Source organism: Ziziphus jujuba, chromosome 8 (assembly GCF_031755915.1).
Source record: "Ziziphus jujuba cultivar Dongzao chromosome 8, ASM3175591v1".
In the NCBI taxonomy this organism is placed as follows: domain Eukaryota; kingdom Viridiplantae; phylum Streptophyta; class Magnoliopsida; order Rosales; family Rhamnaceae; genus Ziziphus; species Ziziphus jujuba.
This window is the reverse complement of record NC_083386.1, coordinates 2,885,508-2,912,432: the sequence shown is the minus strand read 5'-3', so window position 1 is coordinate 2,912,432 and position 26,925 is coordinate 2,885,508. Positions and strand designations below refer to the sequence as shown.

The 26,925-nt window shown below is 36.8% G+C and overlaps 1 protein-coding gene across 13 annotated transcripts in view; it reads right to left on the bottom strand.

The window, feature by feature from the left end:
- The window catches only part of LOC107404210 (DNA-directed RNA polymerase III subunit 2), a 104,583-nt gene that overhangs the window by 64,624 nt on the left and 13,034 nt on the right, over positions 1–26,925 (bottom strand). For 11 of the 13 annotated variants that reach the window (XR_009640382.1, XR_009640381.1, XR_009640383.1 and 8 more), the window contains exons 26-28: positions 25,580–25,657; positions 25,372–25,511; positions 25,096–25,186 (exon numbers count right to left, since the gene is read on the bottom strand). Coding sequence is in view for 2 of the 13 variants with exons in the window: in XM_048469811.2 (XP_048325768.2) it covers positions 21,612–21,662; positions 21,899–22,027; positions 22,372–22,475; positions 22,560–22,644; positions 23,383–23,453; positions 23,565–23,620; positions 23,706–23,831; positions 24,038–24,168; positions 24,258–24,393; positions 24,523–24,641; positions 25,096–25,186; positions 25,372–25,511; positions 25,580–25,657 (1,317 nt within the window). In the remaining 11 variants the exon portion in view is untranslated. Of the gene's footprint in view, positions 1–21,444; positions 21,663–21,898; positions 22,028–22,371; positions 22,476–22,559; positions 22,645–23,382; positions 23,454–23,564; positions 23,621–23,705; positions 23,832–24,037; positions 24,169–24,257; positions 24,394–24,522; positions 24,642–25,095; positions 25,187–25,371; positions 25,512–25,579; positions 25,658–26,925 lie in introns of those variants that run through there. The other 2 variants (XM_048469811.2, XM_060819687.1) reach the window with 1 other exon arrangement.

The window sequence follows — 26,925 nt, the reverse complement described above, 5'->3', positions numbered from 1 at the left end:
GCGGCGCTGTCGGGACGCCGAAGCGATCGTATGCAAGTTTCTCTCTTTCACCTCCCGTTACAGGGTGCTCGGGACGCTGGGTATCGTGAGACATCACTGGTATATAGTGTGGGGCGTCAAGTAGCTTTCGATATTATTTCCAAATAATAATGTTTTTTAAGAGTATTTAAAATAAAAATGTATCTAATGGAATTTTTATAATTTATTTAATCAATGTTTCTAAAATGCATTTTAGCTTGATTATTTTACTATATAAATGGATTGGTGTTTTTCAAATAAATTCTTTTATAGTTTTATCATTTACTTCAAATAGATGATTAAATTGAGTTAAGCATTTCTTTTATTAATTAAATGATTTATTTTACTATTTATATTGATTTGCTGATTTTCAAGCGATTTTACTATGTTCTTATCATTCATTTTAAATGGAGGTTTTAATTTGATTTATGTAAGACCCCGTCCCAAAGTACAACAGAAATTTTCCAAGTTTGACCGGGGTTGATCGTTGACCGTTGACTTTGACCGTTGACCGAAGGGGTCAAAAGTTAACTTTTTGACTTGGATGGAATTCTAGGTTGACTGAGGTACCATTATGAACTACATGTTGGCACGAGTTCGTAGACTAGTAGCACATCGAAAACGGAGCTCCGGTTTGAAAGTTATGGGCAAAACAAGTCGAGATTCAAATTGTCCAAAAGGTGCCGGGAGTTGACTTTTTATGGTTGTAGAATTTTGCTTTGACTTTTGTATGGTTGTGAAGTGCTCATCGATACGAGTCCGTAGACTAGCGGCACGCCTAATTTGGACATCCGGTTAAAAAGTTATGGACATGTGAAGTTTTCCGAATACCGTAATATTTTATTATATCTGTCAGGACCCGTCCAGAATTCCTTCCCCGGAACCCTAGACAGCCCTGATCCCAGGGAAACCCTACCGGACCCTCCAATGGAAAATCCGACAGAGCCTCCCTAAGGGATTTACTGACCACAAACTACCTGCACTGAAAACATACTTCTATAAACACCCCTTATTCCTCCCGCAAACTACAAATTGTTCCACAAATTTCAGCACTTCTAAAAAACAACAACAGTCCAGTGCATAAAAACAACTACACGTCCAGTACAGTATACAGAGCATTATACAGATAAATGTGGAATTTATAAAATGACAGATAAAGAAGCAATACAAGGTCGAGAGGAAAAAAGGGAAGAAAAACTTCTTGAACCTTCGGCGATGAACTGAGACGTTGGGCTCGCCTCGGACAATCAACGTCTCCAACCTGGACCTAGGGGATCGGAATTTAAGAGTATGAGATGCTAATCATCTCAGTGAGTGACCCTAACTACTGAACACCTTTAATAATAATAATATAAAAATAAAGGAATTTAATTAACCAGTACCGAACAATTAAATAAATAAATAAATAAACATATGAAGTAATAATTTCTCTCAAAACTCTTACCAATCGCTCCGTTTGAAATGTTCCCCTTTTAAAACATTTTCACAAAACCCGATGTACATACTTCCCGAAAACCAAGGGACCAAATAATTTAACAAACAACAAATAAATAAATACCCCAAATATAAATAAACTGCAATAAATTATAATAAATAATTTTAGAACACCTTTGGGGTTTAAAACATTATTTGCAATTTACACCGACGCACCACACCATATACCGGTGATGCCCTCCGATACCCAGCGTCCTGAGCACCGACTGGCGGGGGGGTTAAATAGAGAAACCTGCAACGGTCACTTCGGCGTCCCAACAGTACCGTTGCTAAAACCATCAACCCGGCCAAGGAGGGGGGCGGCTGTGCACAACAATAACCTTGCCTGCCCACGGTCCAATGGCAACTCACGGGTGAAGTAATAACCGCACGCTAAACCACATAATAACCGCGTGCTACCACGTGTCCATACACCATACACCAGAACACCAATACTGTATGAGTGCGTCTAAAAATAAACATTTATAACCAACCGTACCGTTTTCCAAAATTACCGTGGAAAATACATTAAATTCTCACACTTACCATCCCACATAGTTTTATTTAATAACCCGGTACGAAACATTGATAACCAACAAACCTCAATTTTCTCAAAGTACAAGGTTCAATAATAAAAAATACCACGGGCAAAATTTATAAAATTTAACCAAATATTTTCGTAAAATATTTAACCCAATTATGCCCGGAAAATCAAATTTAAAAACCACGTACAAATACTACCAAAATACACCTTGCTCATGCATAATAAATTAAACCACAATATAATTCATAATTAAATCACACCACATGAGCATAATTGAAATACCAATTTAAACATAATTAATTGACCAAAAATGATATAAAATCCATACACAATCAATTACTGAAAATACTTGCTCATGTGTAATAAATATCATTTATTCATAATAAAATAATAATCGGGAATTTCTTAATGACCCCAAAATTTCCATTTATTACCAATGGGTAAATATATATAAAATAATATTTTTTCCCGATTATATTTAAAGTACACCACATGAGCACAAATTACACATATCAAATTAATACCACATAAATATAATTAATTACCCCAAAAATATTTTTAAAGGTGGGTCACTCACCTGGAACACGCAATTAACCCATGATCCACCACGGGATCAATTCTACGACTCACCGGTGCTCCTAGAACAAAATTCACAGACAGTCAAATAAATTAATATTTTAATCAGATAAATAATGCCCGGTACCCGGGGGGTCAAACACAAACGTTAACTAAAATAGGCGAATAATATACCGAATCGAAGCTCGTGGGACGAGGATCACAAATCCGGTCTCCATCGGCCAGTTTTGATCTTGAGGGATCTTTCAAACGGTGGGGATTTTGGGCAATCTAACCCCGGAAATGGACTCAGAGGGGTCGAAAATAGTGGGATAGAGGTACGGGATGGGCTGGGTTGGTCGGAAACGGCGAGAATCGCTGGAAAAATTTCACCTCGCCGCCGCGACTTCGCCGGCCCGATCTGGGCGCGTCCGGCGGCGGCTGGCCGGGAAATTTGGTGGCCGAGGTCGCGAGGTGGTGGGCTTGGACGGTGGCCGGCGCGTGTACTGTATGGGTGGCCGAAAAAAGTGCAGCAAGGAGAGAGAGAGGGACGGCCGGTGGGAGAAAAAAAACTGTGTGTTTTGTGTTTTGGTGCTCGGGGAAGAAGAAGGAAAAAAGGAAAAAAAAGAAAAGAAAAAGAAAAAAAAAGAAATGGTGTTTTCCCACGTGGGGAAAAGAAAAGAAAAAGAAAAAGAAAAAGAAAAAGAAAAGGGAAAATAAAACAAATAAATTCAAATTAATTAAATAAAAATATTATTATTTAAAATAATAATAAAAATAATTTGATTTTACACATGGTTGACATGTGGCTTTTTAACATGGTGACACATGGCCACCTTCATTGAGTCACACGTGGCACATCGTTATGCGTGTAAAAATAATATTAAAATAATACGGTATTTGAAAAACTTTACAGGTCCATAACTTTCAAACCACATGTCCAAATCGGACGTGCCGCTAGTCTACGGACTCGTATCGGCGAGCACTTCACAACCATGCATGAGTCAACGCTCAACCTTGCATGAATAAAAAGTCAACTCCAACACCCCTTAGACAGTTTGGACCTCAACTTGTTTTGCTCATGACTTTCAAACCGTAGCTCCGTTTTCAACGTGCTACCAGTCTACGAACTCGTGCCAACGTGTACTTCGTAACGGTACCTTAGTCAACCCAGAATTCCAACCGGGCCAAAAAGTCAACTTTTGACCCCTTCGGTCAACGGTCAACCTCGGTCAACGTGCAAAAATTCCGACATGGTTCGGGACGGGGTGTTACAATATCTGGCTTAAGTGCACAGTGATGCCATGTGTCGACATCTGAGAGGTCCACGTGGGTGAATAGTGTCACCCACGGTGGCTTTTATTTGGCAAAACGACGGGAAGGAGAGAGAAAGAGAGATAAGGAGAGAGAAAATCGCCGGCCACAGGAGTTTCAAAATTTTCAGGCCGAATCTTGCCACACGCGCCAGCCAGGCAGGAGCGCCTCTCCATTCCTTGCCAACCCCCAAAATTTCACGGCCAACCGACCGGCGACGCGCTCAGATCGGAGCGTTTTTCGACGACGGCCATTTTTCCCCTCCACCACCAGCCACCGCCGTTTGACCCATTTTCGGTCATTTTCAGGCCACACGCGCCAGCCACCCCTCACCACCTCCTCATTTCCAGCCAGCCCACCAAATTTCACGGCCACCGGACCTCTGACGCACCGGGATCGGAGTATTTTCCAGCGAGGGGCCGAAAATCTTCAAACCCAAATCTCTTCACCATCCGGCCTCCGTTTGCCTCACTGTCGATCCCGTTGGAACCCTCTCCCCTTGATCTACAAAACCCCCAAAAATCTCAACCATCGGCCGCCGGACGCGTCGGCGGCGGCGACGGTTGCTAGTGACTGCGGCGGCTCACCGGAAAATCTAGTTCCGGTTAGTACCCAGTTGCACCGCCGGTCCCTCTCCACTAATTCTGACCCCCTGAATCCAAATCCGATATCCTTTTCCTCCAATTCGCCATGGTTTGAGAGAATCGAAGAGTTGAATCCTAAAAGCTTTCCGGCGAGATTCTGGCCACCTCGGGTCCGATCTCCGGGAAGTAAGACCAAATTCGTAATTCTCGTCACTCAAGCTTCGATTCGGTATATTATTCGTCAATTTTGGTTAACGTTTGTGTTTAACCCCCCGGGTACCGGGTATTATTTACCCGAATAAAATATTATTTTATTTGACTGTGTGTGAATTGTTGTTCTAGGAGCACATGTGCGTCGTGAAACTGATCCCATGGAGGATCTTAGGTTAATTGCGTGTTCCAGGTGAGTGACCCACCTTTAAAACTATTTTGGGATGATTAATTATGTTTATTTTGTGTTAATTTGATATCCGGAATTATGCTCATGTGGTGGAATTTAAATATAATTGTGGGAAAAATATTATTTTATATGTATACATATGTTTATTGCTGCTAAATAAAAATTTGGATTATTAATGAATTTCTGATTATTATTGTGATTTAATTGTATTTATCGCGCATGAGCAAGGTGGTTTCAATTAATTAATTATATTGGGATTTTAATATTATTTTTGGGCATGATTTGATTTTTAAATATTTCAAGGAAAATATTTGTTTAAGTTGGTGGTTTCAATTTTTATAATTATGCCTATGGAACATTATGTGATTTAACTTATTATATTTCAAAAATATATATGCCATTGGAAAATTTGAATATTTAAATTGGTGGAATTGAAAGCTGGTAGATTTGAAAATTATGGTATTTATGCGATGAATTTATGACGATGATTATAAAAGAATTGTAGAAAATTTACGAGTTTAATTGGATGGAATAAACCCGGTATGTTTATGGAAAATTTGGGATTTTGAGATGTATTGATTTATGATTTTTAGATGCACCATACACGTACTAGTGTTCTGTATATATGGATGTGATTAGCGCGCAGGTGGGTGTGAGTAGCGCGCAAGTGATTTATGGGGTTGTCCTGTGTTTGCCATCGGATAAAGGTAGGCCGCCCCTCCATGGCGGGGACGCCTGTTTGCAGCGGCGCGGTGGGACGCCACGCGACCGTATGCCAGTTTCTCTCTTTAATCTCTTGTCTGGCGGTACTTTAGGACGCTGGGTATTGTTGGCACCACTGGTATATAGTGGGTGCATCAAGTGATTTTCAGAACTTGGATTTCAAAATAAATATTTTGAAATTTTATTTAAATTAAGAATATATTTAATGTTGTTTTTATTATTTATTTCAAATGGAGGTTTTAAATTGATTTAATTTTTCCTTTGCTTAATTCTTCAATAAATTGATTTATTTTAATTAAACAATTATTTCATGAATTGTTTTAATGTGAGTTTTATTAATATTTCGGTATTAATTATTATGACATGGATTAATTATTTAGTAACTGTTTTAAGTTATTTATTTCAATTTATTTATTATAAATTTTGGATACTTGATTTATTATATTTTATTTGATATTTAATTGACAAATTGATTCCTTGGTTGTCGGGGAATACAAATAATGGGTTTTGCGAAAATGTTTTAAAAGGGAAATCTTTCCAACGGAGTGAATAGTGAGGGTTTTGAGAGAAAATATCATTTTCAATTAATTATTATTTATTTACTTATTTATTCCCAATTAATCAAATGTGCCATAAGTATCGTCGTTTTATAATTGTACAATAGATAGGGTGTCAGGACCCGTCCAAAATTCCTCACTGGAACCCTAGACAAGCCCTGATCCCAGGGAAATACCACCGAACCTTCCAACGGAAAATCCGGCAGCACCTCCCCTAAGGGTAGGACTAACCAAAAATTTCCTGCACTGAAAACACACTTCTATAAACATCCCCTTATTCCTCCCACATTACTACAAGTTGATTCCACAAACTTACAGCACTCCAAATGAACAACAGGGAATCAATGCAGTATTTAATAAAATGCATCCAATACAGTATACAGAGCATCTTACAAATAAATATGGAATTAATACAATGACAGATAAGAAGTAATACAAAATGGAGAGGAAAAAGGGAAGAAATGCTACTTGGACTTTCGGCAATGAACTGAGATGTCGGGCTCGCCCCGAACAATCAACGTCTCCCAACCTGGACCTAGGGGAACGGAATTTAAAAACGTGAGATGCTAATCATCTCAGTGAGTGACCCTATCTACTGAACACTTTTAATATTTATCATATAACAAATAAAGGAATTTAATTAATACCAACAATTAAATAAATAAATAATAATAACAATTGAAGTAATATTTTCTCTCAAAACCCTCACTATTCACTCCGTTGGAAATGTTCCCCTTTTAAAACATTTTCACAAAACCCGATATTCGTACTTCCCGAAAACCAAGGGATCAATTAATTTAATAAACAATAGATAAATACCCCAAATATAAATAAAATGTAATAAAATATAAATAATAATTTTGAACACTTTGGGGTTTGACATTTCTATCTGAAAATTTATACTTGACGCACCACACCATATACCAGTGATGCCCTCCGATACCCAGCGTCCCGAACACCGACTGGCGGGAGATTAAAGAGAAAAACTTGCATACGGCACTTCGGCATCCCGATAGTACCGCTGCTGAAACCGTCATCCCGGCCAAGGAGGGGGGCGGCTGATGCGCAATATATAAGACTTGCCTGGCCTCGGTCCAATGGCAACTCACGGGAGACATAATACCTACGCGCTAACCACATATACACCGGAACACCAATACTGTATGAGTGCGTCTAAAATAATTACTAAATTAATTATAACGGTACCGATTTTCCAAAATCACTGTAGAAAATATATCAATTTTCAAATTTACCATCCCACATATTTTCCTTTAACATATCTGGTACGAAACCATCGATAATGATATAAAAATAATTTTCTCATAACACGAGGTCCAACAAATAATATTTCCACGGGCATAATTATAAAATTTAAACCACCAATTAAACAAATATTTTTCTTAAAATATTTAAACCAATTATGCCCAAAAAATAATATAAATGTAACACCCCGTCCCAAATCGCACCGGAATCCGTGCACGTTGACCGAGGTTGACCGTTGACCGTTGACCAAAGGGGGTCAAAAGTTGACTTTTTGACTCGGTGAGAATTTTGAGTTGACTAGGGTACCGTGGCGAAGTGCATGATGCCCTGAGTTCGTAGACTAGTAGCACGTCGAAAACGGAGCTACGGTTTGAAAGTTATGGGCAAAACAAGTTGAAGTGTAAACTGTCTAAAAGGTGCCGGGAGTTGACTTTTTCTTGTGATGTAATTGTGAGTTGACTCTTGTATGGTTGTAAAGTACTCGTCGATACGAGTTCATAGACTAGCGGCACGCTTAAATCGGACATGTGGTTAAAAAGTTATGGACGTTTGAAGTTTACCGGATACCGTATTATTTTAATGTTTTTGGGTCGTGAACAGTGAAATGCCACGTGTCAGCTTCTGAGTGGTCCACGTGGCATGAACAGTGTCACGCAGGGTTTTAATTTTGAAAAACTCTCGGGGAAGAGAGAGAAAGAGAGAGAAGAGAGAGAAAGAGAGAGAGGAGAGAGAAAGAGAGAGAGAGGGCCCGCCGGCCGCCGGTCATTTTCACGTTTTTCCGGCCTAGTTACTGTACACGCGCCGGCCAGCCAGATTGCCCACCTCATTTCCGGCAAAACCTCCAAATTTCACGGCGAACGGCCGCCGGACGCGCCCGGATCGGACGTCCGAAGTTTGGCGGCGATTTTTCTCCCTCCACCGCCGGCCACCGCGAATCGGCACTATTCCGGCCGATATACAGTACACGCGCCATACACCCAGCATCCTCACCTCAAGTCCGGCCTACCCACCAAAAATCACGGCCATCGGACCACCGACGCGCCGGGATCGGAGCGTTTTCCGGCGAGGGGTCGAAAATCTTCAAACGGTGATTTCTCCGCCGTCCGACCTCCGTTTTGCTCACCGTCGGTCCCGTTGGATTGCTCTCCTCACGATCTACAAATCTGCAAAATTTCACAGCAAACGGCCACCGCCGGAAAATACTGTTCCGGCGACGGTTGCCGGTGACGTGGCGGCCCGCCGGAAATTACTGTTCCGGCGAGTACCCGAAAATTCCGGCCAGCTCCAGTCCGCAGTGTTCGACCTCCTGAACCCAAATCCGACTTCCGTTTCCACCAATTCGCGACGGTTTGGGAGAATTGCGGAGCAGAAACCCGAAAAGCTTCCCGATAAAATTCCGACCCCGTCGGGTACGATCATCAGAAATTAAGACCGGATCTGTGATTAGCATCACTCGAGCTTCGATTCGGTATATAATTCGTAAATTTTAGTTATCGTTTGGTGTTCGCTCCCCGGGTACCCATTTGGGGATTACCCGAATAAAATATTAATATTTGTGGTTTTGGTACTGTGGATGTTTTAGGTGCACGTGCAAGTAGCGGAGTCGATCCTGCGGAGGATCTTGATTGAGATACGTGCACAAGGTGAGTGACCCACCTTCAAATTAATTTTGGGGAATTTAATTGATGAATATATTATGTGTGAATTAAATATTTGGAATTTAATTTCTATGTGCCAAATATTTATTGAATTTATTGTAGAATTATTTATGAATTTATTGGATTTAAGAAAATGCGAATTCTACAATTTATGCCATGTGGAATTATTTTATGGTTTTGAGGATTTTGAAATTGGTGTGGTTTTAATGGTAAATTGGGCATGATTTGATTTTCAAATATTTCAAAGAAAATATTTGGTTATATTGGTGATTTCAATTTTTATAAAATATGCCCATGGAATATTATGAGATTTGATTATGATATTTCGAGAAATTATTTATGCTATTGGGAAAATGTGGATATTTGAATTGATGGATTTGGAAGTTGGTGGATTTGAAAATCATGGAATTTATGGTATGGATTATAAGGAAATTGTGGAGAATTTCCCGGTTCAAGCGGATGGATTATGCCCGCTATGCTTATGAAAAATGTGAAATTTGTTTTATGATTTAAATTTATGGATTTTATAATTTTTAGATGCACCGTGCACGTACTGGTGTTCTGATTATGTGATATGGTATATGTGATATGGTTAGTGTGCACACGGTTGTGATTAGCGCGCAGGTGGGTGTGAGTAGCGCGCGGTTGATATTATGAGGGTGTCCTGTGGATGCCATCGGAGAGGGCGGCCACCCCCCTTTGGCCGGGACACCAGGTTAGCAGCGGCGCAGTGGGACGCCACGCGACCGTATGCCGGTTTCTTTCTATAACCTCCTGTCTGGCGGTACCTTGGGACGCTGGGTACTGTTGGCGCCACTGGTATATAGTGGGTGCATCAAATGATTTTCAGAACTGTGTTTTAAAAATAAAATGTTTGGAAACTGAATTGGAATTAAAAATATAATTGTTACCGCTTCTGGTATTTAATTGATGTCTTGGTTTTCGGGGAATATGGATAAAGGGTTTTGTGAAATTGTTTTAAAAGGGGAACCTTTCCAACTGAGAGAATTGTAAGGGTTTTGAGAGAAAATATTATTTCCAAATAATTATTATTTATACTTATTACTGTGATATTATATGGTATAGTAGTAGGGTCGCTCACTGAGATGATTAGCATCTCACACTCTTAAATTCCGTTCCTCTAGGTACCAGGTTGTCGGTGTTCACTCGGAGCGGACTTGATCTTCCTCGCTGTTTTACTTCGTGAAGTACCCTGTTCTTCTTTATTGCGGTTGTACTATTTCTTTCATTCTTGTTGTATTTATTTTGCACTGGATTACTGTATTTTTGTTTTGAAGTGTTGGAATTTGTGGAACCAATTTGTAGTTTGTGGGAGGAATAAGGGGATATTTTTGAAGTGTGTTTTCAGTGCAGGTAAATTTGTGGTAAGTAAATCCCTTAGGGGAGGTGCTGCCGGATTTTCCGTTGGAAGGTTCGGTGGTATTTCCCTGGGATCAGGGCTGTCTAGGGTTCCGGAGGAGGAATTCTGGACGGGTCCTGACAATAAAAATCCAAACACAATTGATTAATGAAAATACTTTGCTCATGTGTAATAAATACAATTAAATCACAATAATAAAAATCAGGGTTTTTGGATAACCCAAAATTCCGTTTAGCACCAGCAAACATATATGTACTTATAAAATAATATTTTTGCACAACTATAATTAATTTTCCACCACATGAGCATAATTGCATATATCAATTAAACACCAAATAAATATAATTAATTGCCCCAAAATATTTTTAAAGGTGGGTCACTCACCTGGAGTACGCAATTAATCCAAGATCCTCCATAGGATCAATTCCACGACTCATCCGTGCTCCTAGAACACAATTCACACACAGTCAAATAAATTAATATTTTATTCGGATAAATAATACCCGGTACCCGGGGGGTCTAACACAAACATTAACCAAAATTGACAAATTATATGTCTATGGAAAGCTTGTGAGATGAGGATCACATTACCAACCTCCATTGAACTCAATTCAACCGGTGTGGCCGGAATTTGGTCGGAAAACTTCGGTCGGTCTTGATCTCCTCGTATCTCGCAAATCGACGGGAGTTGAGTTAATTGGAGATCAGAATCGGAATCAGAGGGTCCAAATTAAGGGAAAGGGACCGAGAACCCGATCGGAAATGGCAAGAATTCGGTGACAGGACGAGCTGCTGCCGCCGGCTTCCATGGAGGTTTCTCGGCGCGTCGATAGATTCCCCAGAGACCTGAGCACACTTCGACGAAGCTAGCATGATGGGCTGCCGGTTGGTGTGGTCGGTGCAGCTTAGGTGCACCGGAGCACGGCGGATTCGGCCGGAGAGAGAGGGACGGCTGCCGCCGCTTCCACTGCCCGATCTGGGCGCGTCGCCACCTAACCGGCCACCAAATTTGGCAGCCAAGCACATCGGTGGCTGGGCTACGTCTATGGCCAGCGCGTCTGGGCAATGGGTGGCCGGAAATGGTGAAGGCCGATGGACCCGAGGGAGAGAAGAAAAGAAAAGAGAAGAAGAAGAAGAAGGAAGAAGAAGAAGAAGAAGAAAGAAGAAGAGGGATCGGGGCTGGGTCCCCTTTTTTTTCCCACGTGGGGGAAAAGAAAAAAGAAAAAAAAAAGAAAAAAGAAAAGAAAAAGAAATAAAAAGAAATAAATTAAAAATAATTAAATAATATTAAAAAATAATATTATTACATAAAATAACAATAATATAATAATTTGGTATTAAACATGGTTGACATGTGGCATCTCACCATGGTGACACATGGTCACATTTATTAAGTCACACGTGGCACACTGTTACACGTTTAAAAATAATATTAAAATAATACAGCATTTGAAAAACTCTACAGGTCCGTAACTTTCAAACCACATGTCCAAATCGGACGTGCCGCTAGTCTACGGACTCGTATCGATGAGCACTTTACAACCATGCATGAGTCAAAGCTCAACTTTGCATGAATAAAAAGTCAACTCCAGCACCCTTGGACAATTTGGACCTCAACTTCTTTTACTCATAACTTTCAAACCGTAGCTCCGTTTTCAACGTGCTACTAGTCTACGAACTCATGCCAACGTGTACTTCGCAACGGTACCTCAGTCAACCTAGAATTCCATCCAAATCAAAAAGTCAACTTTTGACCCCTTGATCAACGGTCAAAGTCAAAATCAATGGTCAACGGTCAACCTTGGTCAAAGTTGGAAAATTTCCGTTGTACTTTGCGACGGGGTGTTACATAGGGTCACTCACTGAGATGATTAGCATCTCATATTTTTAAATTTCATTCCCCTAGGTCCAGGTTGTGAGATGTTGATCGTCCGGAGCGAGCCCGTTGTCTCAGTTCATTGCCGAAAGTCCAAGAAGCATTTCTTCCCTTTTTCCTCTCCATCCTGTATTACTTCTTTATTTGTCATCGTATAAATTTCATATTTATTTGTATAACGCTCTGTATACTGTATCGGACATTTAGTTGTTAATTATGCACTGATTTACTGTTATTCATTTGAAGTGCTGTAAATTTGTGGAATCAACATGTAGTAACGTGGGAGGAATAAGGGGATGTATATAGAAGTGTGTTTTCAGTGCAGGAAATTTGTGGTAAGTCCAACCCTTAGGGGAAGTTCTGCCGGATTTTCCATTGGAGGGTCCGGTAGGGTTTCCCTAGGATCAGGGCTTGTCTAGGGTTCCGGTGAGGAATTTTGAACGGGTCCTGACAATTTAATTATTCATTTATTTAATTGTTCAATTAATTGATTCATTCTAATTATTTTATTATTTCCTGAATTGCCTTAATGTAAGTTTTATTAATATTTTTGTATTATTTGTTTATGACATTTAGTAATCATTTAATAATTGTTACAAAATTATTTTTATTTCTATTCCTATTTTATTTTTATTATAAATTTTGGATGCTTGATTTATTATATTTTATTTGATTTTAGTTGACTAATTGTTTCCTTGGTTTTCGGGGAATACAAATAACGGGTTTTGCGAAAATGTTTTAAAAGGGAAACTTTTCCAATTGAGTGAATGGTGAGGGTTTTGAGAGAAAATATTATTTTCAATTAATTATTATTTACTTACTTATTTATTCTTGATTAATCAAATGTACTATAATTGTCGTTACTATTATAATTGTACAGTAAATAGGGTCACTCACTGAGATGATTAGCATATCATATTTTTAAATTCCGTTCCCCTAGATCTAGGTTGGGAGATGTTGATCGTCTGGAACGAACTCGACGTCTCAGTTCATTGCCGAAAGTCCAAGAAGCATTTCTTTCCTTTTTTTCCTCTCCATCTTGTATTGCTTCTTTATCTAACATTGAATAAATTTCATATTTATTTGTATAATGCTCTGTATACTGTATTGGACATATTTTATTAAATACTGCATTAATTCCCTGTTATTATTTTAGAGTGCTGTAAATTTGTGGTAAATTGTAGTAATGTGAGAGGAATAAGGGGGTGTATATAGAAATGTGTTTTCAGTGCAAGAAATTTTGTGGTAAGTCCAACCCTTAGGGGAGGTTCTACCAGATTTTCCATTGGAAGGTCCGGTAGGGTTTCCCTGGGATCAAGATTTGTTTAGGGTTCTGGTGAGGAATTTTGGACGGGTCCTGACAAGGTTGGCTGGAAACGACGAGAATTGCCGGAAAACTCAACCCACTGCCGCCGACTTCACCGGCCCGTCCGACGGCGTTTGGCCGGGAAATTTGGAGGGTGGCATCGCCGGGGAATGGGCTCCTTCCCTAGCCGGCGCGTGTGGCCGTCCGATGGCCGGAATTTGAGAAACGGCAAGGACCCGAGAGGAGGAAAAGGAAGGAAAAGAAAGAAGAAGAAAGGCTCGGAGGGGCTGGGGTGTTTTTCCCACGTGGGGGAAGGAAAAAAAAGAATAAAGGAAAAGAAAAGAAAAGAAAAAGAAAGGAAAAGAAAATAAAAGAAAATAATTAAATAATATTAAAATAATATTATTGTATAGAATAATAATAAAATAATATGATATTTAATCATGGTTGACATGTGGCATCTCACCGTTGTGACACATGGCACCCTTTATTAAATCACACATGGCACACTGTTTACACATTTAAAAATAATATTAAAATAATACTGTATTTGAAAAATTCTACAGGTCCATAACTTTCAAATCACATGTCCAAATCGGACGTACCGCTAGTCTGTGAACTCGTATCGATGAGTACTTCACAACCATGCATGAGTCAAAGCTCAAATTTACATGAACAAAAAGTCAACTCCGGCACCCCTTGGACAGTTTGGACCTCAATTTGTTTTGCTCATAACTTTCAAACCGTAGCTCCGTTTTCAACGTGCTACTAGTCTATGAACTCGTGACAACGTGTACCTTGTAACGGTACCTCGGTCAATATGAAATTCCATCAGGAGTAAAAAGTTAATATTTGACCCCTTCTCGGTCAACGATGGTCAAACCTGGTCAACCTTGGTCAAATTTTTTAATTTTCCGATATACTTTAGGACGGGGTGTTACAGATAATTTTTGAAAAAAAAATACCGACTTTTGCAAAAAGCATACACAGCAAAATCGACGCTAAAAACATCAGTTTTAGATGTGGTCCGCATGCAGATCAGTTCGCACCGTAGAATTTTCCTATATGCATATATGTCTATACGTGTATATATTTTAAAGAATAAGGCTGTAAATATTGCGAGTGCACTGTGCATGCATGCAGCATTAATGTTTATAGACTTGGCTACTTGTACTTTATCTTGTAGGGATTATTTCCTTGCAAGAAGTTATCACAATAAAATATTCTATTTACTGTATAAGCAATTTCTTTTTTTTATATCTTTAATATAATAAACATCAAAATTAATTTTTAAACAACGACTGTTTCTTAGCTTATTTTAGAAGATATGGTGACTGAACAATAAAAATGCTATCCACGTTGACTAATCAATTTGGTTTTGCATATTAAATTTTATTTATTTATTTTTTTTAATTGTGTGCATGTTCCATTTTCATTTTGATTTCAATTTAGGCTCAATTTTCAATTTTTTTAATTAAAATTCTCCTTTTTTTATTTTTTTTTTTGGCCATAAAATCTTATGAAAATTTTATTCAAAATGAGTGTCATATTAAATTTTTTTTAAAAAAATTATTCACTTAAAATATTAAAAACTAAATAAATTATTAACTTAAAATATTAAAAACTAAATAAAAGTCCCTACCATAAAAGGTTAAATATACAATGATCATATTGATATAAAGCTAAAATTAAAGATTTCAATTAAAATAAAAATGGAGGCCTAAAAAAATTGAAATTTGGGACACTCAATTGAAACTGAAAGCAAACTAGAGGGCCAAAAGTATAGTTAGCCCAAAATTAAAATACTAGCCACTTGGAAATTAATTTGATGAAGTTTGAGTTTACTCTGGCAAGTTTCAAATGCTAATTAGTTATAATTAGTTATATATCCGAGCATTTTAGGGTTCTATCTGGGTCGGTGTCATGTACATCCCCATTAATTGATTCTCTAGGACAAAAATTATTGGTACACGCATAACAATTTGATTTTGAAAAATCTACGAGCTTTCGAATAATTTTTTTTCTTTTTCTTCTTTTTAAAATAACTTTGCATATAGTGTTAGGTATAACATAAGAATTACAATATGCATGCACCATTCAATATCATTGAAAATGATAAGTGCCAAATATATTCGGCGTTCAAAAAAAGGGAGGAAACAGCCGATGAAAATGCCAAAGAAGCTGTTACAGCTAAGGATAGACCTGGTCAAGTAATTTTGTTTCTAAATTGTGCTTTTAACCAAACAATATAAGAGTTCTTTTGTATTCTTTCTACCTTAATGAATTGCTATATGTTTTCCCCTCCCTAACTGTATTCTCTTAAATTGTGTATCCTGTTTGTTTCGGTTTTAATTAGTTAGTACTTTGCATAAGAACATCAAAAGGGTTCTGCATTTAATTAAAAATCAAAGAAATCTATAAAATAATAATAATAATAGATTCAATCAAAATGAAAATTTTCCTAAACCAGTAATAACTTAATCAATATAGTCTCTAGAATAGTGTAGCTCATCACCACCTAAAGTCCAGTGTTTACCTTACACAGGTTTCGGTATACAAAAGAAAGAGACTTGCAGTTAGAGCCCAGGCGCTGACATTCTCGAACTTACTAACCAATCCAGCACACTCATTTAAAAGGCTCTCTTCCAATTCCAGATTAGAATTGCAAGTTCTAAGGTGTTCACTTGTTCCGCTATGGAATTTGAAATAGATGTTTTGTAAGTTGTTCAAATTCATGGCCGTGAATCAGCAAAGCAAGCTCTTGGAGCTTCTCTTTGAGGAAAACAATAAGGTAGTTAACCATCACAAAAAGTAAATGAATTAGAAACTGACACAAGAGCTGTAACGACTGGATATATCGTTGAGCAAATGCCTTAAAGAGGGGTTATTGGGTATTTACATGCTGCAGGATGCATACGTGCTATGAGCGATGTGAAATTTACCATTTTGAAAGATGGATGGTTGTACATACTATAACACCCCGTCCCGAACAACATCGGAATTTTCTTCACGTTGACCGAGGTTGACAAGGTTTGATCGTCGTTAACCGAGAGGGGCCAAATTTTGACTTTTTGATTTGGATGAAATTTCTCTTTGACCGGGATATCGTTGCAAAGTATGCATCGATACAAATCCATAGACTAGTAGCACGTTGAAAACGGAGCTGCAGTTTGAAAGTTACGAGCAAGACAAGTTGAGGTCCGGACTGTCCAAGGAGTGCCGGAGTTGACTTTTTGTTCGTGCAAAGTTGAGATTTGACTCATGCATGGTTGTGAACTACTAATCGATACGAGTTCATAGACTAGTTGCACGTCCGAAACAAATATGTGGTTTAAAAAGTCTGGACCTGCAAAATTTTCTAATATATTATTATTTTATTTTACACTATTTTATTAATTTCTTTTCCTTTTCTTTTTCTTTTTCCTTTATTTTTCTTTCTTTTTCTTTTCTTTTGGGCACGTGAAGAAAAAAGGGGAAAAAGGACAAATACTATTCATCATCCCCTCCCTCTCCCTCTCTCTCTCTCCTTCTCCCTCTCCCTCTCAGGCCTTCCTGTTTCTATTTTCTCCGGCAATTGAAATAAGGCACGCGCCAACCAGCATGATAGCCCAGCCATGGGTGACTTCAGCAGCCAAGTTTCTGGCCAAACGGCCGGCGGACGCGCGGGGATCGGCCCCCCAAAGTCGGCGGCCGGCGGTTCTCCAGTCGGCCATTTTTCGACGGTTCTTGGCCATGAGACCAGTCCTTCCCCCTAGATTTCAACTCCCTGGTTCCAAAAATGACCTCCATTTGCCCAAATTCCAAGCCGTTTGTGAAATATAAGGAGGGGAAGTTTGACCAAAACCTTCTGTCAACTTTCCGACCACCTCCAGTCAAGTTAAGTCCAACAGAGATTGGTAATGTATTCCTCATCACCTTAGCTTTCCGTTGATACCTTATTTGCAAATTTTGGACACCATTTATGTTAAACCCCCGAGTACAGGGTATTATTTATTCAAATAAAATATTAATTTATTCGATCCTATGTAATAGTGTTATTCTAGGAGCACGTGTGAGTCGTAGATTAATCCTATGAAGGATCTTGGTTGGATTGCGCGCTCGAGATGAGTGATCCACCTTCAATATTATTTTCGGATGTTAAATTATATTTATTTTGTGATAATTAAATATTCGGATTTAATATTTTACTTGTTAAATATTTAGTAAAATTATATTTGAAATTTTGATGGCATAATTTGAATAAATTGAAATGTATATGTGCATTAATGCATATTTTGATTTTAATAAATTATGAAAATTTTATTTTTATGAAATTCAATTTTAAAGAAAGTGTGAATTAGAATTGTTGTTGAATTTAATTGTGAATTTATTTATATTTTATAAAAATGTATTTATATATTGATGAATTGTGGGATTTAATTATATTTTGAATTTTGAGGAATTGAAGGAATATTTATTTTAGATTATTGTTAATTTCATTGATGGATTTATTATGTGTTTAAAAATGTATATTTATGAGAATTTTGATTATGGTGGATTTTATGAGATTTAAGTGACATATTTGATTCAAATTGGTTTTTGAAGATTTGAGAAAGAAATATTGATTTAAATTATTATGTTTCAAAAATATTTATGCCATTGGAAAATTTGTATATTTAAATTGATAGAACTGAGAGTTGATGGATTTGAAATTGATGGAATTTATGCACATGTGGATTTCTATGCGGATTTCAATGCGGTTTTATTTGTATTAAATTTCGAGGATGTGAAGAAAATATTTATTTAAATGTTATCACACGCATTGAAACAATGGTGGGGAAATTATTTTATGGTATTGAAAAATATTTGATATATATATATATATATCTTTGGATATTAAGATGATGGATCATTTGATGAATTGAAGTTGTGGGTGTTATCCCTTGTTTTATAAAAAAAATTGGGAATTGGTATACATATATATATATATATATGGTTTTTAAACGCACCTATACAGTACCGGTGTTCTATAGTTGTGGATGTGATTTGCACGCTGGTGGAGTGTGATGAGCACACAGGTTTATACTCTCCCGTGGTTGCCATCGGACCAAAGGCAGGCAAGTTTGATATTGGCCATAGCCGTCCCCCTCCATGGCCGGGATTGAGTTTTTAGCATCGGTGCTGCTGGGATGCCAAGGCGGCTTGGATGCGGGTTTTCTCTCTATAACCTCCCCGCCAGACGGTGCCTTGAGACACTGGGCACTATGGTGCAGTATTGACATATAGTATGGTGCGTCAAGTTATTTTTCTCCCACCTGATTATCAAAGTTAAATGTTTTTAAAATGGTAATTGAAATAAAGAGTGTATATTGTGTTAAATCTTGCTTGGTTAATTTGATTGTGCTGAATTCTTCTAATATAAAATTTGTTATTTATTTATTCATTTATTTAGATGTGATATTATTTATCTTGTGGTAATTTACTATAAATTCAATTAATTGTTATTAATATATTCTCAAGGTAAACTTCAATTCTTAATATTTGTTGTTGTTTGCATTTATTCATTTATGATGTCCTCACTTTTCAGAGTATATAAATGTTGGATTTTGTGAAATGCTTTAAAAGGGGAATTTTTCCAACTGAGTGAGTTGTGAGAATTTTGAGAGCAAGATCATCTTCAAATAATTACTATTATTATTATTCTAGCATTATTAATATTATGGTATAGTAAATCGGATCACTCACTGAGATGATTAGCATCTCACATTTTTAAATTCTCTCCCCTAGGCCCAGGTTAGTAGACGTTGACGTCTGAGGCGAGCTTGACATTTTTCCGTTGCAAATAATTCGAGGAGTTCTGTCTTTCTTCATTTTCCTATTTACTATCTTGTAATTTTTTTTTTTCTCTGTTGTCACAACTTTTATTTTCGTGTTGTAACTCAAATGCTCTGTATACTGTATTGGACATTATTAAATAGTGTATTGCACGGATCCCCTGTTTATTATTTATGAAGTGCCGTAAATTTGTGGAATGAATTGTAGTAAGGTTGGAGGAATAAGGGGACATCTTTAGAAGTGCGTTTTTCATACAGAGAATTTTATAGTAAGTCCAACCTTTAGAGGAGATGCTGCCGGATTTTTTTTGGAAGGTTCGGTAAGATTTCCCTGGGATCAAGATTTATCTAAGGTTCCGATGAAGAATTTTGAACGAGTTCTGACACATACTCTTTTTTAACATTATAAAGAGAGTTTTGTTTTTATAGGAATTATATCCCATTTTTTTTGTTGTTATTAATTATATATAAAAGGAGCTGCTATATGTACAACTCCCCAAACAACAAAAATAGAAGAGACCAAAAATTGCGGTATTATTTTACTATCTTCTCAAATAGCCAAATACAAAATTGGAAATGTTTTAAATGTATGTATATATATATATATATACACATTCAATATCGAGTAGCAACAGCTTTTAGCTTATATATATGATTTGTTTTTAAAATATTATGTAGAAAACTTATGTGACCCCTTTAAAATACGTGGCTATTCGTTAAAACTAATTAGGATATAATAAAAATGTATGAGGATTTATTAATCATTTAATATTTTTATAATTTATTTTGATTTATTTGCATTATATATTAACACCGTTAGAAAATTGTAATATATATGCTGATGTTATAGTTGTTGATTAAAAAAATATTAATATACAGAGTTATTATGTTTTTACTAAAAACTATCCCTCGAACTTTCTTTACTTGAAACAGATTCTCTTTTTTTAATTTTTTTTTTATAATTTAAAATACCAATTATGCTTTATTATTTATTTTATACAACCTTCCTTACGAAGGAAATTTTTTTCCTCCATCCAAAACTTTGCCGACATCAATGTCAAATGTAAGCCTTGAACTTTCTTTACTTGAAACAGATTCTCTTTTTTTTTTTAATTTAAAATACCAATTATGTTTTATTATTTATTTTATACAACCTTCCTTACGAAGGAAATTTTTTTCCTCCATCCAAAAACTTTGCCGACATCAATGTCAAATGTAAGCCTTAAGACAAAATTAAACATATTTTTAATCACAATTTATAATATATATATATATACACACACACATTTGTTTTCATGACGTAAATGGCTGTTCACCGTAAACTGCCACTAAGATTTCTATTATATAGTTTTTTTTTTTTTTTTTTTTTTTAATGTTTAAGATGGAAAAAATAAATAAATAAAAGAACTTGTCCACGTAAGACGGAGTTGTGGAGTTGAGGGATTGGGCATGGATGTAACTTGATTAGCTTTCCATGCATACCTAATTGTCTTCCCCCCAAAAAAAATAAAAATAAAAAAAATCAGAAATATATCATCAAAATTTCAAACCCATATATCATGACAGCCCCGAACGTGTTTGGAACCAACCAGTGACCGATGAAACTGTGAGGAAGTATTTTCCGGATAAGAAAGTGATCACCCGCAACGACACGGCTTACTTGTCATGCATACAACCTGAAGGAAGCAGGGAATAAGCATGAGAAGGCCGAAGTGTTTGTTTTTTGGTGAAGCAACTCAACGACTGGTACGGCGATGATGGAAGTATGAACAATTTATGTATGACGCTACTGCGAGATTACCTTAACATATTTTAAGCACCATGATTGGCTAGGCCATGTCCAAGGAGGCCCACCCCAGTACCCTATATAAAGAGACTTCTGTTCTTATAGGAATTATATCCCCTTTTTTTCTTGTTATTAATTATATATAAAAGGAGCTGCAGCTGCTACATGTATAACTCCCCAAACAACAAAGATAGAAGAGAACAAAAATTGATAGCCAAATACAAAATTGCTTTCTGCTTTCATGAGCAAGCTGGATGGCAAGCTGGATGGCCTCTATCAAGAAGGAAATTTACAGAATCTCGCAGCTTAAAATTCGATTATTTTCTTATAATTTAAATATAACAAGGAAACAACCATTGATTATGCCTCTGCTAGTTTTAATCGAGGGACAATATTCATCGATTGGAGTTCCTGCAAGCATGCATTAAACAGAGAAATGTCATCCATTGATCTATAAAAGCTAAAGAAAATGTTAAAAAGGCAATAAACAAAAGCTCAATATAAGTCAGGAAGATCTGTATTCTGGCTAAAAAAAAAAAAAATGTCTCTTTTAAGAGTCTACATCAGTTTTAAATTTTAATATGAAAAATGCCAATCAACAAGTTATCATATCGTTTAATATCCAAAAACAAGTGTTAATGTTGTACCTGAATTAAAAGCTTGCAAGCATACGGAAGCTTCATTGTTGAGATATTATCTCCGTTTTTGCACGATGAACAAATTCCAGTTTTCAACTTATGGTTGTAATATCCCAACAACCCACAAGCTCTGCAAACCTGCAAGAGTGAAATTGTAAGCTATAGTGAAGAACTGGAAGTAATTTCATTCAAATTTCTAATAACTATTAATAAATAATTAAGAAATAAAAAAATTATTTAAGAGTAGGGATCTTTCTGTAAGTAAATACGTTTTGAATCCAATTTCTGATAGTAAACAACTTTATGCACATGACTCATTCATATTCCCATATAGTTACAGTAAATAGATTGCCATTCAATTTTATTTTGATTCCTCTTTATTCTAATTCCTACTCATTCTAATCCCAAATTAGACAACATGCCCTTAAGACATCACACAATAGACTCATTTTCCATGAAGAAGCATGAGGATTAGCGCATACCTGAACTTCAAAAGGATCACTAGATATCATCAAACGCTCAAATATCAACATACTAGCACCATACGCGATCAGACAATCACGTTCCATTTCTCCTACTCGTAGTCCTAAAAATGTACAATGTTATAGCATTCAATTTAACATTGTTTGGAGTTGAAGCAGCTTAGATATATAAAGGAAATATTAAAAACCTCCATTTCGAGCTCTCCCCTCTGTTGGTTGTCTTGTTAGCATGACTCGGGGACCACTACCACGAGCATGCATTTTATCCAATACCTAAGCATCATAAATTTGCTGGTTAAATTAAATATAGGTTCATGAAGATTGAACATGCTATACACATACATATATAAACTCGTTAACCAATTAGAAATGGTAATAATTTTTTACCCTAATACCAAAGTATCAACATAAAAATGCAGTTTGATGATGACAAAAGCAACACACAATCAGTAGCAAGCTAATAATACATAAAAAGCTCAAGTCATATTAGTTTATCTGATTAAAATAAATTGATTTAGTAAACACAACTAGATTATGTGGTGATCTGTAGCCAATTGATGTACACACCCATGTACCATGCTGCATGCTAAAAAAGCAAGTAAATTTACGACTATCTGTTTTTATTTTAATAAAAAATAGTAATAAAATAGTCCACTCTTAAATGTCATTGTCAGCCATAACAGCCTATCTGCACCACATGTCGCCATTGAGCATGGGGGGAACGTTAGATTATACTCCCAAACTAAAACTAAGCCTGCTATTCAAGATTATGCAGTGCATGAGATTTGATTTATCCTTCATCTTCAACTAAGCATCAAATCATATGGTACGGTTTCAAGCATTCTGTCCACAAAACTAAAGCCTCTATGCTAAGCATTCAGTGTAACATAATTTGTGTGCTTGCAATTTAACAGATGGCGGATTGTCAGAGAATAGAGCCTATATTCAACAATGATAAGAGGCTTCACATGTAAGCATGGAAGAGGAATTGCAAAAAGAAGGAAATCTCACCATATGCTTTAGCTTCTGGTAGTAAATTGGTCCCATGAAAATATATGCCTGTAGTGGGCAACCTGTGATACCTGGAGGAGAAAATAGAACACAATGCTGCTATAATATATTCAAGATATTATATAATTCCACATTATCTTTTACTTTATATGTAATGACTGCAAGAAGCAAAATGGAAAAACCTGAATAAATGAAGTCCTTGCCATTGTAGCTAAACCCCTTCTCCACAAGTGTGTGACTGTCATAAAGCAGGATATGATTTAAGAAATGAGAAAACTAATAGAAGAGAGATGTCATACAAAAGAGCCAAAGTCATGAAGCACCTTATAGCTTCAACCGTGTCTGCATGACCGCTTGGCTCCCCAAAAGCACTGCCATAGTGAAACCTCCCACATGAAACCCCAGCTTTACCCCCTAGAAGCTCTATCATCTTTCCGACAGTCATTCGACTGGTGATAACAAAATAGAATATTATTATCTGATTAAGTTAGTAATCAAATCAGTCACCAAATAAAGTAATAACAAGCATCCTGGATATATTATACTTGGGCAATAAGACTCTAGGTCTTATCACCTACAAGTAATGCAATTGTCAACATAATCTATCACACCAAACACAGAAAAAAAATAAATAAATAAATAAATAAAAAAGAACCTTGGAAATCCATGAGGATTCATAATTAAATCAGGGCAAATGCCACGCTCAGAAAAGGGGAAATCTTCCTGTTGGACAATGGTTCCACAAACACCTTTTTGCCCATGTCTGCTACTAAATTTATCACCAACCTATGCAAATTAAATTACAAAGAAATCAACACAAAATAAAAGAAACATAAAAAGAACCAACAGATGATGCCAAAATTAAACCCTCTTACCTCAGGTCTACGAGTATGACGAATTAAGTATTTGATGCACATATTATTATTTTTGTCAGTAAAAAGAGCCACTTTGTCCACCACACTTGATTCCCCTATAGGACCTTTGAATGTCTGAGGAGCAAACTTGAAATCGCTGAATTTGGAAACAAAGGAAACGAAACTTATTGAATATTTCTGTACTCACTGGATGCAGGAATGACAGGTAAGAAAATGATGTCAACAGAATTATATTGAATATTTATGCAAGAAACCAAAAGCCAACCTATCAGTTAACCCCGTCACCATAGTCCCCCTCGTAACTCTGGGAGTTTGTTTGTTAATATATATGTCATTTGGTCTAATAATTTCCCCAGGGGCTGCAATTCCATCGTCATCCAGCACCTTAACAAATGAGAACATTCATACATCACAAAACCACATGAAACTGAATATTACATAGATCAGAGAATTAAAAGAATAGGAAAGGAAAAAAGGAAAATTGTGCATCCAAATTATAGAGCCCAGAAACACAAACAGAGTAAACAATAACCTCACATAATGAAACAGGGCGAAGAGGCATACTACCACAAAAAGCAAACAGATTACACACATTTACTTCAGTATACATTTACAATATCATTTTTCTATTCAGCAAAAATTCATAAGCATCTTGAGAAATATATTTCCACAAGGTCAACACAGTGAAGACATATTAATCAAATAAAAAGGGAAGCAGATAAAGATGCATAACTTCTGTCCAGGGGGGTTAAAAAAAAAAAAAATAGATGACTAAGATGTAAATCTCTGGGCCTTATACCACAACCACAAAATTGATACGTTTTCTTCAATGATATACCTGCATCCTTCCAGCATCATTTCCTGCTCTGTTGGGTCTGGCGATCCTGTCTTGAGTGTTATTCTCATACTTTTGTATGATGGCTGAAAGCCTGTCCATTGGAGAAAATTCCAGGATAAGATAAGAAAAAAATTTAAAAAAAAATAAAACATAAATCCTTTAATTAGTACTACAACAAAAGCTGTACAGAGTACAGAGCCCTGCAAATGGCTTAATAAGCACTTAAACAAGAAGAAATGAAATCATCCTGACACAAAAAATGATGATGTTGTTCACCTTTTCATGACAATACAACGACCAAATCCACGATCAAGAGATGCCTTGTTCATGACTATTGCATCCTCTATATCATAGCCACTATAACTCATCACAGCGACTGTTGCATTCTGCCCTGCTCCAAGCTTATCATAGCCAACCTAAAAGCAAAGTGATTAACTCACAGCCGATAGTTGCAAATCAAACTCCTAATCTAAAGGATACCAACCAGTTCAATAGTCCTTGTTGTCAATAATGGTTTTTGAGGATACACCAGTAGGTAGAGCAATGTGTCCATTCGAGATAGCTATAAATCAAGAGATTAAAGGTTGCATTAGCAAAGCACAAGGTAGATTTTTAATCTAAGGTGTCAAAAATACCCATCTAAATACAAGAACCAAAAAAAAAAAAAAAAAAAAAAAAAAAAAAAAAAAAAAGAGAGAAAGTAAGAAAATTAGAAGTGAGATCATAAATAGGACAACAATAAAGAAATATGGAGAAACTCTAGTTTGGGCTGAGTTTCATTTTGGCACCTAAAGTTTCAATTGCAATAATGTCAACCCTGAAATATGGAGAAACTCTAAATGGACCCTTGTATTAGCTTTGGCCCTCAATTACTAGCAGAACATTTGACATGTAGGGCACATGAAGTTGACTCACATGTAGGCCCCTTTTAAACTCCACTTAATGTCCATCTTCATGGCCCATGCCCTCTATACCATCTCATTCTCCTCCTCACCATACACCGCCATCTCCATCAAACTGACTGCTGTCCAAAATGAATACGGGATTTCACAATAGTCCTATTTGTGGTTCTCATCTTTATACTGCAAAACAGTCTGTTACCCATCACCCCCTCAGGTTGAAAATTCACAAAAGGGGATCATTATCAGAGATGGGTGTTATGGAATTCCAATTCAATTTTGGGAATTGGACCAAGAGTTTGAACTTGGCTTTTGAAGCAAGGGAGGGCGAAAATGTCTCCAATATAGTAAAATAAAGAAAAGGGCAGCTATGGTGGTGAATAGGAGCAAGATTCAGATGATATTATAAAGGTTCTCAAAGAGCCATATGGAGAATCGAGGCTCTTTGACAAGGAAAAGTAGCTAGGAAGGACAGGCTCTGACCTGGGAGCATTGTTGGGATTTTGGGGCTGAACTATCTTGGACCACATTGAAATTGAATGTGTGAATTTCTTTACTTTTTTCACCCTTTAATTTGACATCAGAGCTGAAATCTCTGTGATATTGAAAACAAATCAATAAGCAATAGATGGGGCATTTGATTGGGTAGCCCATGCTTGGATATAACAGTTTGCTGCAGTTTGGTGAGGTGAAGGTCTATGTATTTCTGTTTTGCCAATTTGCATATCTATTATGTTAAATTTATTTGAGTTAGAAGGTTGTACAGAGGTTGATGATCTAAGTGAAGGACAAAATCCTTTGGTCCATGCACTGTAATTAATGGTGGTTCCACAAATGGCATTGAGGTGGGAAACTAGGAATTTAATTGAAGAGACATTAAGTGGAGTTTTTGAAGGGGCTATGGGGTCTCCCTCATCCAACAATGAGGGAA